The sequence below is a fragment of the Somniosus microcephalus genome, chromosome 7 (assembly GCF_052327205.1).
Source record: "Somniosus microcephalus isolate GS21.2 chromosome 7, FLI_Smic_1.0, whole genome shotgun sequence".
NCBI lineage: Eukaryota > Metazoa > Chordata > Chondrichthyes > Squaliformes > Somniosidae > Somniosus > Somniosus microcephalus.
Genome location: NC_140993.1, coordinates 177,995,137 through 178,014,761, shown reverse-complemented (window position 1 = coordinate 178,014,761; position 19,625 = coordinate 177,995,137). Strand labels below are relative to the sequence as shown.

Here is a 19,625-nt window from a genome sequence, read left to right as displayed (position 1 = left end):
TCCCCAAATGTTCAGTTGATTATCGCAGTGCGTAGTAGAGCTATACAGACCAGAAAAGTTCTAGCTATGAACCTTTTGTGTGCTGAGTTATCACTGGGAGCAGAGGCAGCACTGCGACAAATGGTCTCCGTCCTCCAGAGGCAAAAATTGGCCAATGTTCTCATCCTATTGCTATCCAGTGGTCCCTAATGAAGTGTGCGCATGTGGGTTAGGCTCCACTCTGATGCCCTATTCGACTGAATAGCCTGCTAAAACGTATTGTTTGTACTCAAAAGTACCTGGTGCCTGTGCAGCCATGCCCACACAGAGGATTCAATGATTTCAGGTCGAGAGGAGAGAAAATTGGCAGGGGGGGGGGGGGGGGGCGGGGAAATAAACAAGAAATATTATCTTGCGTTCTGGTCAAGTATTAGAAGCTGTGTAGTGCAAAAACATTTGCCTATCCTGTAGCATATCATTGCTACTGCAAACTCAACAGCATTACCATCACCAAATCCCCCACCATCAACATCTTGGGAGTCACCATTGAACAGAAACTTAACTGGACCTGCCACATAAATACTGTGGCTACAAGAGCAGGTCAGAGTCTGGGTATTCTGCGGTGAGTGACTCGTCTCCCGACTCCCCAAAGCCTTTCCACCATCTACAAGGCACAAGTCAGGAGTGTGATGGAATACTCTCCACTTGCCTGGATGAGTGCAGCATCAACTACACTCAAGAAGCTCGACACCATCCAGGACAAAGCAGCCCGCTTGATTGGCACCCCATCCACCACCTTAAACATTCACTCCCTTCACCACTGGCACACTGTGGCTGCAGTGTGTTCCATCGACAAGATGCACTGCAACAACTCCCCACTTCTTCAACAGCACCTCGCAAACCCACGACCTCTACCGCCTAGAAGGACAAGGGCAGCAGGCACATGGGAACACCACCACCTCCAAGTTCCCTTCCAAGTCACACACACCATCCCTCAACCTCATGCAGCCTTTGCCACAGTTGACCACAATATCCTCGTCCAACGCCGCTGCTCCGTTGTAAAGCTGAGTGCTATTGCCTTCACCTTTACAGTGCATTAGCCATGACTCAGTTGGTAGGACTCGCGCCTCAGAGTCAGAAGGTTGTGGGTTCAAGTCGCACTCCAGAGACTAGAGCACAAAAATCTAGGCCAACACTCCAGTGCAGTGCTGAGGGAGTGCTGCACTGTCGGAGGTGCCGTCTTTCGGATGAGACGTTAAACCAAGGCCCCATCTGCTCTCTCAGGTGGACGTGAAAGATCCCATGGCACTATTTCGAAGATGATCAGGGGAGTTATCCCCGGTGTCCTGGCCAATATTTACCCCACAATCAGCATCATTAAAACAGATTATCTGGTCATTATCACATTGCTGTTTGTGGGAGCTTGCTGTGTGCAAATTGGTTGCCACGTTTCCTACATTACAACAGCGACTACACGTCAAAAAGTACTTCATTGGCACAATGGGATGTCCGGTGGCCGTGAAAAGCGCCATATAAATGCAAGTCTTTCTTTCTTTCACTTGGCTCCAAACTTACCTATTCAATCGCAGCCAGTGCATCTCCAGCAATGGCTTCTCCTCCTATCCCACACCATTACCTCTGAAGACCCCAAGGATCAATCCTTGTCCACCTCCTATTCCTCAAGTACTTGCTGCCCCTCGACGGTGTCATCCAAAGACACGCCATCAGGTTCCACATGTACGTCGACTGCACCTACCTGTACTAGTTCACCACCTCGCTCTATCTCTCTACTACGTGTATTGTCAGCCAGCTCGTCAGACATCAATTCTGGATAAGCCCCAATTTCCCCCAGTTAAACACTGGGAAGGCCAAAGGGACAGATTCCATCCTCCTCCACCACTGTCTTAGGTTGAAACAGACTGTTCGCAACCTCAGCGTCTGGTTTGACCCCGAGCAAAGTTTCAAAAACCATATCCTCTCCATCACAAGTCTGCCTACTTCCACTTTCATAACATCACCTGTCCATGCCACTGCCTCAGTCCATCTACTGCCGAAGCCATCATCCATGCCGTTGTCACCTCCAGACTCAAATATTTTACATAAACTTCAGCTCATCCAAAACTCTGCTGCCTGTACACAAAACAGAGTCCTGCTCACCCATCACCCATGCTCACTGACCTACATTGGCTCCTGGTCCCCCAATATAACATTCTGATCCTCGTGTTCAAATCCCTCCACGGCCTCACCTCCTTATCCCCCCCTCCACCTCTACAAACCTCCGAGAACTCTGCGGTCCTCCAACTGTGGCCTCTTGTACATCCCCCACACCCTTCGCCCCATCACTGGTAGCTATGCCAGTAACCATCTGGAATTCCCTCCCTGAACCTCTCTGCCTCCCTCCTTCTTTAAAACCCCCTTAAAACCTACCTCTTTGACCAAGCGTTTAGCCACCCTTCCTAATATTGCCTCCTTTGGCTTGGGATCAATTTTTGTCCGATTACATTTCTATGAAGTGCCTTGCATCTATATAGCTCCTTGAACGTTTTTATACATTCAAGGAGCTATATAGATGCATGTTACAGTTGTAATGGTAAAGCATTCCACGTTCAAATAATCCCCGTAGGGAAATAGTTCTTCCAACTTTCTGCCTCATTCTTCTAGTGATAATACTGAATCTATGCCTCTTGAAACTAATTTGCCAACAATTAAATAATCTTCCATTATTTACCCCCTTCAAAATCTTTCATAATTCTGAAAGCTTCTAGGAGACCCCCCCTTTACTCTCCTATCCAATAAAAAGACTTTACATGGTACCTTATCAAACACCTTTTGAAAATACACACAACATTCCCTGCACCTTCACACTGAGATTTCCCCTACAAATTTAGTAACATGCCTTTGACAAATCCATGCTGACCATTCTTAATTAGCCATGCCCTTATAAATGTTCACTAACTTCATCTCGTATTATAGATTCAAAGTTTGACCACAATAAGGCAAGACTAAATGATTATAATTTCCTGGCTTATTCTTTGCCACTTTAAAAAAAGATACAACTTTTAATAGCCTACAGTCTTTTGGCACAATTCTCATTTCCAAGGATTTGTGAAAAATCATGGTTAAAACCCAACTCTGCCAATATTCTGAAATGCATATCATCTGGGCCTTGATGTTTCTATTTTTAGTCCCATTAGCTTTGGAATATGTTTCTCCAAAAGTGTCTCTTCCACATTCGACTGTTACTCCTGCAATCCTAGTTTCACATCCCTCTGTAAAAACTGATACAAGGTATCAAGTATCTCTATTGTTCCCTCACTCACGTATAGGATGCTCTTCTTTGCCTTAAAAGGTCTCATCCCTTTCTTGACAAACTTCTACTTATGCTTCCTTTCTTCTGTATTATTTGTGCTATAATTTTCATATGGCTTTTTTTAGGAATCTAATTTTTGTTCTAACCTCTTTTTTGTTGGAACCCCTGCCTTTAATGTACCCACCCCCCCCCCCCTACTTCTGGTTGGAATGCATTTAATCTGTATCTTATCTAACACTTAAAATACCTTCCACTGCTGGTCAGTGGTTTGATTTGCCATTTTTTCCAATCAATTAATATGGGGTAGATTTTTTTCATGCCACTGAAACATGATAATTTCTAGTCATTTTGAACTTTTTTTACATCTATTTTCACTGTATGGTCACTATTTCTCAAGTGTTCTCTTATCTTCATGTCATTTATTTGGCCATTTTTTCATTACTTAAAACCAAATTTAGCACTGCATCCTCCCTTGTAGACATACAACATACTGATTCAAAGCTCCCTAGATTCAGGAATTGTGCCTATGGATTGGAAAATTGCAAATGTCACTTCATTATTTAAGAAGGGAGGGAGAGATAAACCAGGAAACTGTTTAACATCAGTTGTGGGGAAAATTCAGATCATCATAAAAATTTAAATCAGGACAAAGAGCTGAGAATGAGAATAGGACACATGATGGGTGGAAACTAAAAGTATCTGTATTAAAAACAAAATTAATTAAAATGTTAAATACTGTAACTGACAACCTATCTGTTATCTTAGCTACAGTGAAGCTTCTGAAAGAACAGCTCTACAGAGAGACTCAGAAGCCAGAACATGCAACTGCATGCAGACTCACTTTCCCTACCAGATTCTTGCCATTAAATAGCAGGTACTGTGTGACACCAGGCATTACGCGATAGGTATGCCAGGACACCTTTAACATTGAAAACAATGATCAGAGCACCACCTACAGGCATAGCAGGTAAATCTGGTCATTTTTATAATGGAATTTCTCATAAGACGAGGTTGACATGGAAGTTTTCAAATAAAGCATGTGCCCAATGTACTGAACTTAATATATAAACAACTTGAATTTATATAGTGCCTTTAATATTGCAAAACATCCCAAGTTGCTTCACAGGAGCTTTATAAAACAAAATTTGGCACTGAGCCACATAAGGAGATAGTAGGACAGGTGACCAAAAGCTTGGACAAAGACGTAGCTTTTAAGGAGCATCTTAAAGAGAGAGAGAGAGAGGGAGAGAGGCAGAGAGGTTTAGGGAGGGAATTCCAGAACTTTGGGCCTAGGCAGCTGAAGGCACGGCTGCCAATGGTGGAGCGATTAAAATCAGGGATGCGCAAAAGGCCAGATTGGAGGAGCGCAGAGATCGCAAAGGGTTGTCGGGCTGGAGGAGGTTATAGAGACAGGGAGGGGCGAGGCCAGAGAGAGATTTGAAGAGAAGGGTGAGATAAAGTAGATTGAATAATTTAATATTGTTAAAGCATTCAAGAAGCAAAGTTAATTTCCATGAATCATAACTGATTTTTTTTTTAAATCACAAAAAATGTCAGTAATTTCCTGCTGATTACAATCATCTTGAGATATGCTGGTTTCTCCACAAGGAGAGCAGCCAAGCAGCTGCCAATCTATAAAAATAAAGAGCTTTTAGCCTCAATTTATCTCAAAATGTAACTATATAGACAAGTTTCCCATAGCAAGCACCTGAGCAGCGGCCTTAAAAAGGGACTGGCTGGGGTATAAAGCAAGTCAAAATTGTGCTCCTGACCTCGACTACTCATGAGCAAGAGATCGTCTGATGCAAACAAAAAATTGTGTGTTCAGCTTGCATCTATCACACTTTACAGCGTCAAAGGTATAATAACTTGCAACTTCAACAGAGTAAAATGTCAAGGTGCTTCACAGGAGCGCAATCAGACAGAAAAACTGACACTATGCCAAAGAGTAACATTAGGACAGGTGACCAAAAGCTTGGTCAATGAGGTAGGTTTTAAGGAGTGCCTTAGAGGAGGAGAGGCGTGAGGTGGCGAGGTTGAGGGAGGGAACTCCTGAGCTGAGGGCCTAGACAGCTGAAGGCATGGCCGCCAATGGTGGGGTGAAGGAAGCTGGGGATGCACACGAGGCCAGAATTGGAGGAACGCAGAGTTCTCAGAGGGTTGTCGGGCTGGCGGCGGTTACAGAGATGAGGGGCGAGGCGATAGAGGGATTTGAACACAAGGATGAGAATTTTTTAAATGGAGACATTCAGGGACTGGGAGCCAATGCGTGTCAGTGAGCACAGGGGTGTTGGATGAACGGGGCGAGTTAGAATACAGATAGCAGAGCTTTGGATGAGCTCAAGTTTAAGGAGATAAAAAAGGCAGGCAGTTATTTCTCGCCATTTTCCTCAAACCTGGAACTGTGAAACATAAATTTTCCAATAAGGTTAGCTCAACCTTAGCACAGCTTTAATTTCACAGCACAATAGTACTTAGTCAGTTACATGTTTAACACTCCTGTTTTTATAAAACATCTCATTCAATGACTGTGATCAACACCATGAAACATCCTTGACAGAATGTGAAATAATTTACATCTTCACTTGCAGTCCTGGGACTGAAAATCAGTGTGTTCGGCTCTAGGTGTAGTACTTCACTAATTTGTAGGCGGATATAGAGCAGGAAGAGGGGGTGAGGGGCTGAAATGCAGTTGGGAAACCCAAGAGAACGGGTTAGCATTCAGGCCCCGATTAGCATTTTACATCTCTGTGTCCCTCCCGCAACCAGCCAGATGGAGGATCAGGCCACAGACAGAGGGGAGGTAGAGAGGGGGGTCGGGGGTGCACGCGTAGGAGGTCAGAATGCCAAAGGAGAGGGGTGGTCAGGGGCCAAGATTTGAAGGCCTGGGGAAACAGAAATCGGAAGAGTTGGGAGGGGGTTCAATCGCGGGGGGTTGGCGAGGCAGGTACGCTGGATCCATCAGGTAAGTGGGAAAGCACTTGCCTCCTGGATCCAGCAATCCTCGCCTCCCTTTAGCTGGCAGGGATTCCCGAGGCCTGGGAAACCCAGTCAGCCAGAGTTAAATTTGAAATGGTGAATCACCATGAGGCACAGAGCTTCATTATAATATTTAAATAGCCCACCCGCCTCCTGGAAGCAGGTTGGCTGCACGCCCTGCCTCTGTTAAAACCGGAGCTGTAGGCACGTCGGGGTCACAATTCAGGTTTTTTTACTCTACTCTCCCACCAAACACCAACCCACCCGTTTTTTGAAGTTAAAATTTCCCCATGAACTTCAGTTTAACATCTCTTGAAAGGCATTTTTTTTTAAAAAGTATTTCCGCAGTACTGCATTGAACTGGCATCCTAGATTGTGAAACATAGAAATTCACGGCATAGAAGGAAGCCATTGTGTCTGTGCCGGCCGAAAAGAGCTATCAAGCCTAATCTCAATTTAAAGCTCTTGGTATGTAGCCCTGTAGGTTATGGCACAGGGCACTTCAAGTGCATATCCAAGTACTTTTTAAATACAGTGAGGGTTTCTGCCTCTACCACCCTTTCAGACAGACAGTGAGTTTCAGGCCCTCACCAACCCTCCCCCAGGTGAAAAAATTTCCCAACTCCCCTCTAAACCTGCTACCAATTACTTTAAATCTATGCCCCTTGGTTATTGACCCCGCTGCTAAGTAAAATAGGTCCTTCCTATCCATTATCTAGGCCCCTCATAATTTTATACACTTCAATTAAATCTCCCCTTAGCCTCCTCTATTCCAAGTAAACAACCCCAGCCTATCCAATCTTTCCTCATAACTAAAATTCTCCAGTCCTGGCAACATCCTCGTAAATCTCCTCTGTACCCTTTCTAATGCAATCACATCCCTTCCTGTAATGTGGTGACCAGAACTGTACGCAGTACTCTAGCTCTGGCCTAACTAGTGTTTCATACAGTTCAAGCATAACCTCCCTGCTCTTATAGTCTATGCCACGGCTAATAAAGGAAATTATACCGTATGCCTTCTTAACCGCCTTATCTACTGATCCAGCTACTGTCAGGGATCTGTGGACATGTACTTCAAGGTCGATCTATTCCTCTACACTTCTCGGTATCCTACCATTTATTGTTTATTCCTTTGCCTTGTTTGCCCTCCCCAAATGCATTACCACACACTTGTCTGGATTGAACTCCATTTGCCACTTTTCTGCCCAAATGACCAATCCATTGATATCTTCTTGCAGTCTACAGCTTTCTTCCTCACCATCAACTACACGGCCAATCATCTGCAGATTTTTTAAATCATGCCCCCTACATTGAAGTCTAATTGATATATACCACAAAAGGCAAGGGACCCCACTCGAAACAGCCTTCAAGTGACAAAAACACTGGTCAACCATTACTCTTTGCTTCCTACCATTGAGCCAATTTTGGATCCAGCTTGCCACTTTCCCTTGGATGCCATGGGCTTTTGCTTTTCTGACCAGTCTGCCATGTGGGACCTTGCTAAAATCCAGGTAGACTACATCAAACACACTACCCTCATCTACCCTCCTTGTTACCTCCTCAAATAATTTCATCAAGTTAGTCAGACACAACCTTCCCTTAACAAATCTATGCCAACTGCCCCTGATTAATCCATGCCTTTCTCAATGACTATTAATACTGCCCCTCAGAATTTTTTCCAATAGTTTTTCCACCACCGAGATTAGGTTAACTGGTCAGTAATTACTCGGTCTATCCCTTTCTCCCTTTTTAAACAACAGCACAACTTTAGCAGTCATCCAGCACCACTTCTGCAACCATGGAGGATTGGAAAATTATGGTCAAAGCCTCCGCTATTTCCTCCCTTGATTCTCTTAACAGCCTGTGATACATTTCATCCAGGCCTGGTGATTAATCTAGTTTCAAAGATGCTAAACCTCAATATTTCCTCTCTCACTATGTTTATCCCATCCAATATTTCACACTCCACCTCCTTAACTACAATGTCTGCACCATCCCCCTCTTTTGTGAAAACAGATGCAAAGTATTCATTCAGAACCATACCCACATCATCCGCCTCCACACACAGGTTACCTTTTTGGTCTCTAATAGGCCCTACTCTTTCCTTAGTTATGCTCTTGCTCTTTATGTATTTATAAAACATCTTTGGGTTTTTCTTGATTTCACTTGCCAATATTTTTTCATGCCCTCTCTTTGCTTTCCTAATTTCCTTTTTAATTTCACCCCTGCACTTTCTATACTCCTCTAGGCTTTCGCAGTATTGAGCTCTCGGTATCTGACACAGGCTTCCCTTTTCTTCCTTATCCTACCCTGTATGCTGCTCGACATCCAGGGGGCTCGAGATTTGTAAGTCCCACCCTTTTTCTTTGTGGGAACCTATTTGCACTGAACCCTCACTATCTCCTCCTTGAATACCTTCCACTGCTCTGACACCGATTTACCTTCAAGTAGCTGTTTCCAATCCACTTTCGGTAAATCACATCTCAGCTTAGTAAAATTGGCCTTTCCCCAATTACTCCTGGTCTATCTTTGTCCTTTGTCCTGCATTAAACTGAATTATGATCACTACCACCAAAATGCTCTCCCACTGATACCCCTTCCACCTGCCCAGCTTCATTCCCTAAAACTAAGTCCAGAACTCCCCCCCTCTCTTGTTGAGCTTGCTACATACTAGCTAAAAAAAGTTCTCCTGAATGCATTTTCAGAATTCGGCACCCTCTATACTTTTTACACTAATTTTATCCCAGTTAATATTTGGGTAGTTGAAATCCCCTACTATTTCTGCCATATTGTTTTTGCACTTCTCAGAAATTTGCTCTTCTATCTCCCTCTGACTGTTTGGGGGTCTATGGTATTGTCCTTTTTTTGTTCTTCAGTCCTACCAATATGGCCTCTCCCACTCTCTCTCTCCCACTCTCGTCTGAAAACCTTGTATCCAGGAATGTTGAGCTGCAATTCCTGCCCTTCTTTAAGCCATATTTCAGTAATAGCTATATCATCATACTTCCACGTGTCTATCTGTGCCCTCAGCTTATCTGCCTTATTCACTAGACTCCTTGCACTAAAGTAAATACCATTAAGCACTGTCAAACTCCCTTGTTGTCTATTTTCTAGCCTTTTTTCCTCTACCTTCCAAACACACTTACTGATTTTCTGCCTTCCATTTCCAGCTTTACTTCTCTCCCTTCTGAATCTGTTTTCGGGTTCCCATTCCCCTGCCAAGCTAGTTTAAAAACTCTCCAACAGCACTAGCAAACTTCCCCATGATGATATTGGTCCCGGCTCTGTTGAGGTGCAACCTAACCGGCTTATACAGGTCCCACGTCCCCCCAGAACCTGTCCCAATGCCCCACGAATCTAAAGCCCTCTCTCCTGTTCGGGTCATAGAGCAGGATTTGAACCCACAAGTGCTACCAACATAGCCAGTTGATCCTGATGCTTTGCAAAATTTTTGACAGTGTAATCCTTGTATTCAATCCTGACAAATTCATAACAAGATTCAAATATATGCAAATTGTTATGGAGAAGTTGAAAGGTATTGCTGAAAGACATATGCAATAAGTTTGTTCAACCAGATATATCAAAGAATTCCACTGTATGTTGCTGAATATAATAGAATTCAACAAAAATATCTATAATCCTTATAGATTGTAAAACTTTACTGAATCACCACAGCACAAATAACCATGATAGACTTAAAATTCGCAGGTCATAAAAAGTCATGATCACCAATTATGATACGCATAGAATATCCACAATTACCAATAATCAAGAATAGTCGTACCTGGGGTTTCCTCGCAGTGCAGCATGATGAAGAGCATTGAAACCATTGTTGTTAGTGATCGTTACATCCGCACCAGATTCAAGCAGCACCGAGAGCATATCATCACGTTTTTTGCTTATTGCATCATGAAGGGGTGTGTCACCTTCAGAGTCCTGCAGAAACAAGAAAACAAAAGTTTTAGCTTAGAGGGTGGTACAGGTGTTCTGGTGACTTAGCAGATCCATGCTTATAGAAAATGATTAAAATAAGCCTCATTCTCAATAAAGATTTAAATTCCTTCAACGAATACTTTGTCAAGTTATAGTAATTTGGACTGAGTTATACTCTAGTCATCATATCGAAACATAGATTTAACAAAAATGTATTAAGTAATTACTTTCAAAAAATACTTGAACAAAAGCCTGAACATAAAGATGTTCTATAATTTGCTCATTCTAAATTAAATTATTCATAACAGTCAACTATGAATAATAAATATCATTCAGAATTAGCAAATCATAGAACACTTCTTTGAGAACATTATGAGGAGCATGCAGTGCTCAAAGGTAGACTCATTCATTCTGAAGGTTTGTTTTTTAAAAAAGCTTCCAAAACTGGCTGAGATTTTCTACATTTTTCATTTATGTTGAAGTAAAAAATGGAGCAATGGAAAATAAAAATATACTGTTAAATATTGCTGATGTACTTGTAAATTGTAAAAGATGGTGAATATATTTAAGGTGGAGATAGGCAGATTTTTGAACAATAAGGGAGTCAAGGGTGATGAGTGGGCAGGGAAGTGGGGTTGAGCCCAAGATCAGATCAGCCATGATCTCATTAAATGGCAGAGCAGGCTCGAGGGGCCAAATGGCCGACTCCTATTTCTTATGTTCTTACTTAAGATATCTGCAATTGTTCCTGTATAAAACGATGGGATAAATCAAAGTGCCTCCATAAGGATTAAAAAACTGTTTCTATAAAATTTCCTTTATTCTTTAGTTTCCTTCCTCTTTCCCTACAGACATTATCCTTGGGTCACATACCACTAAACCTTCCTTTTATGTTGTTGTTAAACCAGCTACCATGAACTGAGAGATATTTAGCACTGTTCAAAAAAATACTACCTAAAATGAATTTTATTTGCAGTTCTATTAAAAATTAACAAGTTTTTGAACTATCAAAAATTGAATTTGATAGCTTAACAATAAATGCCAAGAGATGTACAAAAATGGTAAATTAGTAACTCTAATCTTTCACACTTCAAAATTGAATATCTAGGTTATACAATCCATTTCTTACCTGGAGGCTGGGATGACATCCAAGATCTAGCAAAGTCTTAACAACTTGCAAATGACCTTTGTTTACAGCAATGTGCAATGGAGTCTGCCTTCGCTTATTCCGAGCATTTAGATCTGCTCCTCCTCGGTGTAAAACATCAATAACAGCTCCTTCATCCCCAAACGATGCATGGTGAACAGCTCGGTCCCCATCTTTATCCTTTAATGAAAAAAACCCAATAACTTAAGCATGGCAAAGAAGCCATGTACTATACTGCAACAAAAACAACAGCCTTGTAACACTGGCACATGGTACTTCACCTGCTTCAACCATTGCACATTTTATCCTTAATGGCTTTCATCTCTTCTGTGATCTTTCAGCATTTGCAACAGAAGCCACCTAGTAATTCCCACTACACTATGACCAAAATGAAAATTTACTCAAGAATTTCCTGAACAAATTCAAATATAATCAATGGAAGTTATGTGAAACACTAAAAACATGCATCTTGATTTCTTCCACACACTCCAATTAATTCAGCACAACCAATGCAGTCATACAAACAGAAACTACTAATGCAGGCACATACAGATCAAATACAATTTCAAAAACAAGTAATCTTTATGGGCTGAGGCAAGGATGGAAAAAGAGCATGCAACAACACTGAATGTCCTTTAAAAAACTGTTAAATTGTTTGAAAGAAATTGAAAAAATCTGCAGAAAGTTCAGTAAGGTGTGTAGAAATAATTGGGTAATTAAAGTCCCCCATTACCATCTCCACAAGATAGATATGGGAACACATCTGGCAGGGACTTAAATGAGAGGGATTTATAGAATACATTCAAGAATCTTTTCTGAATCAATACACAACAGAAAGAATGTAATACAGGAAACTTTCTGGTATCTGGCACTGACGGGACCGAGCTGGTGCCGTACCATCAAAACTGCCATAGAAACCAGCGCTAATGTTAAAACATACGGAGCTTTTGAGCTCCGTGTGAATCAACAAACCCTGTTGCTTAGCACTGACAAACTGTATCACGGTATGGTACGGCAGCTGTAGCTCCCATGACCGGAAAGCCCTGCAGCGGGTAGTCAAAACTGCCCAACGCATTACCGGCACCCGGCTACCGACCATAGAACATATATATCAGAAACGCTGCCTACGGAGGGCACGGTCCATCATCAAAGACCCTACCCACCCCAGCCACAGTCTGTTCGCCCTCCTACCATCTGGAAGACGCTACAGATGCATTCGCACCCGTACGACCAGATTTAGGAACAGCTTCTTTCCCAGGGCTGTCATCCTACTGAACTCCACAAATAAACACTAAAGCCTGCACATCTGCCGATGCACTTTATTATGGTCATATTTATGCTAATATATATGTACAAATGTATGTTGAAATGTTTAAGTGTCCTAATCCAAATTGTACACTCTCGGGAGCCGCAAGCCTACATTTCGTTGTACTGCACTTGTGCACTAACAATGACAATAAAAGTTGATTTGATTTGATTTGAACAGCTTCAAAACAGTCGGCCGCAGCTTAAAAGCGTCTTGTAGCTAAGCAACAGCTTCAGCGAGACCTTGCAGAGCCTGACTGGAAAAAAAAAGCAACGAGAAGTAAAAAAAAACTTATAGGAAACGGCTCCTGAATTTTGCCGGTAGATAGAGCTTTCCGGACATTTAACCTCCGGTTAAACGAAAGTTTCCTGTACTTGACTAGGTTCTGGGTAATGAACTGTAACATGTCAGCAACATTAAGTTTGAAGAAAAATTAGGGCCAAGCAATCATAATATTAGCTTAAATGTTAAAAGAGAGAAAGGAAAATAGAAAAGGGAAAATAGTTGATTGATTAGATAAGAGCAAACTACAGAAGAATGAAAGATGACTTAACCTAAATAAATTGGAGAAAAGAGTTAACAGTGGAGCAACAGTGGGAAGCAAGAGTGAGATTATAGAGCACCTTCTAGGAACAACCCAATGAGAAAAAAAATCTCCATCCAAGGTTATAGTTCCAAGAATAAACAGTCTGATTAGAATGGAATCATTACACTAGACACAGCTCCCAGGTGTGCAGATAAATTAAAATCTTGAAGTGAGTAGAGTAGATGGGTTAAATACAAAAGCAAAGAGGTCACGATGATTCTGTATAAAATGATCGTTGGGTCACATCTGGAATACTGCATAATTTTGAGTTCCTGGGAAAAGGGACAACTCAGACTTTCCAGGAAAATACTAAGGTTGAGGAGGCTTGAATTATGAGGAAAGACAAATAAGGGCATATTTTATCAACTACAGATTCAGGGGGAATTTGATAAGGTGTTTTAAATGGTATAAAGGAGCAGACAAAGGTAAAGATAGATATTTTTCACTGATAGTTAAGACAAAAATAAAAGGCCATGATCTTAAGAAAAGCACAAAATAGATAAGGGGAAGACCAGAAGAAACTTTTTCACATAGTTATTGGGATATGGAATGTTTTCCAACAAGTAATGATCAATACTCAATTAAGCACAGTATTCAAACAGGTATGAGATAATGAAATATAAAATGGTATTTAGAGAAAGCAGGAAAATAGGACTGCATAAAATCAAACCATGTAAAGGGTGTGAATTCAGCACAGGAAAGATAGGCCAAATGGCCTCCTCTTGAGTATATTCAAGATAGATTTTTGAATATTAAGAGAATCAAGGGATATGGTGAAAATGCATGAAAGTGGAGATGAGGTAGAAGATCAGCCATGATCTTATTGCATGGCGGAGCAGGCTGGAAGGGCCAAATGGCCGACTCCTGCTCCTATTTCTTATGATTTATTTCCTTATGCTAAATTATGTTATTAAATGAGTGGTAGTGCAAAGCATGGCTGAAATATAACCAATGATTCAGATCATCAAAAAAATATATAAATTAAACCGAGTGATTATTTGCGACGCAATTTGACACTCTCTATGCATGCGCGCCCATTTTGTACTGCGTATGCGCACTTTATCCGGTTATGCATGCGCAATACCAAACGGTGCAGCAGCTGCAGCCTGCACTGCCACGCTTTCCTTGGCTCCATGCAGAGAAGGTCAATCGATCCGTTGGTGGTGGTTGGGGGGGGGGGGGGGAGAAAGAGAGAGAGGATAAAAGGGGGGGGAAGAGAGAGAGAGAGAGAGAGAGGGGGAGATCGAAAGGGGGAGGAAGGAGAAGGGGTAATTGAAAGGGGGGAGGAAGGAGAGAGGGAGGATCATGGGAAAGAGAGCAGAGGGGATCGAAGTGGGGAGAGAAAGTCAGGAATTCGGTGGTGGGGGGAAAGAGCACAGAGAGCACATTGGGGATGGGGGAAGAACTTGATTCAGGTCTAAAGGGAGGGGGGTGGGGGGGGGGGGGGAAGGTTGAAAGCGAGAACATGATCCAGATGGGAAGACTGATCACGCTCTCCCCCTTTATGTGATTCACACTCTTCCAACTCCACCCCACCCCTTTCCATCTGCACCGCAGTCTCCCTTTTCTCCTCATAGACCTGGTTGATTTCTTGGAAAGCCCGGCACATGTGCGGCAAGTGACATCATTGGATTGAACGAAATCCAGAAATCATGTCACTAGTCATTTCATATCCAATAAACCTGTTAATAATTCATCCAGCCCCGTCCATTTTTTTTTTTTTGGGGGGGGGTGGGGGGGGGAAAGACAGAGAGAGAGAGAGAGAGAGAGAGAGAGAGAGAGAGAGAGAGAGAGAGAGAGAGAGGAACTCGGGGGAGAAACCGGGAAAGAGCGAGGCCCAAAGAGCGAGAAAACCCGGAGAGCGAGGCCGGGGCCTGGAGAGAGAAACAGGCCGCAACAGGCCAGAGACCGAGAGAAACTCCAGGGCCTGAGAAACTCCGGCAAACACCGGGGCCTGAAACCAGAGGGCCCGGGGCCGGAGAGTGAGGCCCAGAGACCGCGGGGCCTGAGAGTGAGAGCGGCCCCAGAAACAGCCCCGGACCCGGAGAGAGAAACAGCGGCCCCGAGACCCAGAGACACTCCGAGAGAAACCACCCGAGAACAGGGAGGGAAAACCGGCACAGCCCGAGAAATGAGACGGGAACCCGGTGAGTGAGAGAGTCAGAGAGAGAGTCAGAGAGAGAGAGAGAGCCCAAAAAATTTGAGAAAGAGGGAAGGGAACCCGGTGAGAGAGAGAGAGAGAGAAACTTTTAAGAGCAACTGTATCTAAGATGAACCCCTGAAAAACTCTCAATTTTTGGACCTAAAAGTGGGATAAGGTGGAACACGACACTCAAAAAAAAAAGTTATCTAGCTACGACAAAAACAAACGACTGCAATGACACAGAGCAGGGAAGTTATATATCCTGAGCATTGCAAAAGTGCAAAGGCAAAGGATAAACACAAGGATAAAACACTACAAAATAACCCAGAGGTCCTCTACGTTGACTATGTCAAACAGAAAGGGACTAGGAAGAAGAACAACCTCATATTCTACACTGACTCTGTTCCCTCACGGAAGGATACTTTATACAAAAACTACGCACACGTCTTCAGTGAAGGTATCGGCAAGGGAGGCAGACTGAAAATATGTAAAGATGGAAATCTAGATAAAGATGACCCCCTGCTAACTATAAGCTACTATAACAAAGGAAAGATCATGATACAGGGGAATGTAGAAAATTTGGGCTCCTTTGAAAAGGAATTCCCCCGGTTGAAAGCTAAGGCAGGCGCAAAGAGGACCTATGCAAATGAGGCAAAAGAGAGCCCAACAGAGGTTGAAGAGAGCCAAGCAGAGGAAGAAGATAAGTCCAGCAGAGAGACACACCTCCCTGGCCATCTCTACCCTGGCCATCTCTACCCCTCCCACACCTCTCAGCGCAAACCAACTGCTGAAGGAGAGTCTGTCCAAGCTAGAACTCGATTTCAATGAATACAGGGAAACACAGGCCAAGAAATTGAAGGAGGAGCTCAAACAGCTGAAAACGGAAAACGAGTCCACCATCCACGAGTTGAGAGAGATCATGGAGGGGCAAAGAAATGAGATCAAAGAACTCCGTACTCAGCTAAACAAAATGAAGGAGGAAGTAGAAAGGCAGAAAAATGAACTCAGCAGGCAACACAAACCCCTTAAGGTCCAACAACCGGCTGACACAAAAACAACACACGCAGGGACACAGAACCCGTTGGATGTCCCCCCACACGAGGATGCCACACCCTCTTTGCCTTGCGACCAGAACAGGAACACACCGCAGGTCCCAAACCCCCCTCCTGTCACACAGCCTACCCCAGCAACTCAGTCAACAACCAGCCCTCAGTTGAGTCCTGCCCAGACTACTGCTACCCAGTCTGAAAAGCCAGCCCCTCAGGCGGTCCTGCTGACCGACTCCAACGGGAAGTTTTTGGACCCCCAGAGGATGTTCCCAGGTCAGCAAGTCCTGAAAAAACGGTGCAGCACCACAGGCCAGGCAATGAAGATCCTGAACAAAGAAACCCTTGGAAGCCCAAAATGGCTTGTGATCCACACAGGCACAAACGACCTGCACACCCTACATGAAGGCACTGCTAGAGCAGTGAGCAGGATGGCGGAGAAGGCCAGCAAGGAATTCCCCGATGCGCGGATTGTGATCTCCACTCTACTGCCCAGAGAGGACACCCTAGCCTATGTAATCCACAACACCAACAGGGAGATCGACATGGGATGTGCTGCCCTCCCCAACGTCCACCTGGCCCACCACCCAAACATCAACACATGGGACCTCTATGACAGATTACATCTACTCAAACAGCGGGTGTGGATCTTCGCAAAAAACCTCAAACACTGCCAAAGGACGCACCCCTCCCACCCCCTCTACCATTGGGAGCCCTAACCCAAACAGGACCACCACTGTCCCCCAACCCCCTATACAAAACCAGCAACAGAACCGTGCTATTGTACCTGACCCCAGACCCCCCCTTTAGACCACAGGCGACTGTAAACCAAGAACTGAGAAAGATCATGACGATGCTAAGCACCCTGATGGAAAACAGGATAGGAATGTAGTAAATTATTATTATTGTTATATTACTATTATTAGGTAGCAGTATGTGCATGCCTTATGGAATTTATACTAAATCGTCATTTAGCATTGTGAATCTATAGAAACTACTGTTTTTCACACCCGTCCCACAAAATAGGTCCATTTTGCTTTGTTTTTTGAACTATATAGATGCGTTCTTTCCACATAAGCTGCTGGAATATCCAGGGTCTCCGCTCCTCAACTTTTGGGCTGAAGAGTACAGACCCTGAATTCCTAAAATCTATAAAAGACATTGATATAATTGTGTTAACAGAAACATGGTGTCAAAAGGACGTGCCCACCCACTGTCCTCCAATGTACCATGAAATCATTGTGCCCTCAGTAAAGAACACTAAGATACGCAAGGGCAGAACCTCCGGGGGAATCTTGGTGTGGTATACAGGAGAATTGGACAAACACATCTCACCGGTAAAACAGGGGAAATCACATGTATGGCTAAAATTAGATAAAAATATAGGAATAGCTAAAAAAGATGTCTACTTATGTGCGATCTACATACCTCCAATAGAATCGCCATATTTTGAAGAGGAGTTATTTGAAACTCTCCACATGGAAATCAGCCATTTCCAGGCCCAAGGAAAGGTGCTACTATGTGGGGGCCTAAATGCAAGGACCGGATGTGAACCTGACTTCATAGACCCACAGGGCAACAACCATGTGTTTGGCCAGACCCCTTTATATGTCACACCAGCCATCACAAATCGGAACAACCTTGACTGTGAAATAAATAAAAGCGGCAGGGAGGTAGTGCAACTCTGCCGAGCCTTAGGCCTGTACATAGTTAACGGTAGGTTCAGAGGGGACTCCTTAGGGAGACTCACATATTCCTCAACTCTTGGGTCTAGTGTGGTGGATTATACAATCACTGACATGGACCCCTGCGATATCAACGCATTCACTGTCAGGCAGCAATCCCCCCTCGCAGACCATAACCAAATAAATGTGTACCTTAAACTTTCTGCCCAAACTACAGACACAAAAAAGGAACCCAGTAAGCTCCATAAACTAAACCAGACATACAGATGGGCCCCAGACAGTGGAGATAAATTCATCACAGCACTAAATTCACCTGATCTCACAAGTAAAATATCAAAATTTAAAGAAAATCTATGAGATCACCAGAGATGGTGTAAACATGGCCATAGATGATATTAATATGATCTTCCATGAGGCAGCTGTAAAAGCCGACCTTGTGAAACAGAACAGGAAACGTTACAAAAGACAAAAAAGAGAAATGGTTTGATCACGAATGCAAAAATGCCAGAAAAGACCTGAGAAAAATATCAAACCAAAAGCATCGCCAACCAAACAACCCAGACCTGCGTATTAGATACAATGAGACCCTCAAAAGATATAAACACACCATTAGGAACAAAACACAAAATTATACCCACAAAAGACTCGAAGAAATTGAAAACTCCATTACTCAAAATCAATTCTGGGATATGTGGAATAGCCTGAGTACAACACAATTACAAGCATTACCAATCCAAGATGGTGACATCTGGAGAACACATTTTGAAAACCTCTACAAAGACATCCCAGTAAACGAAACAAACTCAAGTCAACATCATGTCACAGAAAAACTCTGCACATTAGAAGCAACAATTAAAGACAACCAAAACCCTCTGGACTCCCCAATCACTTGGAAAGAACTGGCCACAAAAACAAAATCTCTCCACCTAAAGAAAGCCTGTGGTCCAGACAACATCAAAAATGAAATGCTAAAGTTCAGCACTATGGAGATGCAGGGTGCTGTACTCAAGTTATTCTACATCATATTACGTTCAGGCTGTTTTCCCGATATCTGGTGCCAAGGACTCATCTCTCCCATATATAAAAGTGGAAACAAATCAGACCCAAATAACTACCGTGGCATCTGTGTCAACAGTTGTCTAGGGAAGTTATTCTGCAGTATTCTAAATAGTAGATTACTGGATTTTAACAAACATAATATCCTTAGAAAAAGTCAAATAGGCTTTCTTCCAAAACACCGCACCACCGACCATATCTATACCCTTCACACTCTCATTGAAAAACATATACACCAAACAAAAAATGGGAAAATATTCGCTTGTTTCATTGACTTCAAGAAAGCTTTTGACTCTATTTGGCATGAAGGGCTCTATTACAAACTTCTTCAGTGTGGAATAGGGGGCAAAGTCTATGACCTTATTAAATCGATGTATCTGAAAAATAAATGCGGTGTCAAAATTGGAGACAAACGCACTGGTTTCTTCACCCAGAGAAGAGGCGTCCGGCAGGGT

General features: G+C 43.1%; 1 protein-coding gene across 7 annotated transcripts in view; it reads right to left on the bottom strand.

The window, feature by feature from the left end:
* The window catches only part of mib1 (MIB E3 ubiquitin protein ligase 1), a 298,565-nt gene that overhangs the window by 168,896 nt on the left and 110,044 nt on the right, over nucleotides 1-19,625 (bottom strand). For all 7 annotated transcript variants that reach the window (XR_015079035.1, XR_015079034.1, XR_015079036.1 and 4 more), the window contains exons 11-12: nucleotides 11,331-11,528; nucleotides 10,053-10,204 (exon numbers count right to left, since the gene is read on the bottom strand). Coding sequence is in view for 4 of the 7 variants with exons in the window: in XM_085993275.1 (XP_085849401.1) it covers nucleotides 10,053-10,204; nucleotides 11,331-11,528 (350 nt within the window). In the remaining 3 variants the exon portion in view is untranslated. The remainder of the gene's footprint in view (nucleotides 1-10,052; nucleotides 10,205-11,330; nucleotides 11,529-19,625) is intronic.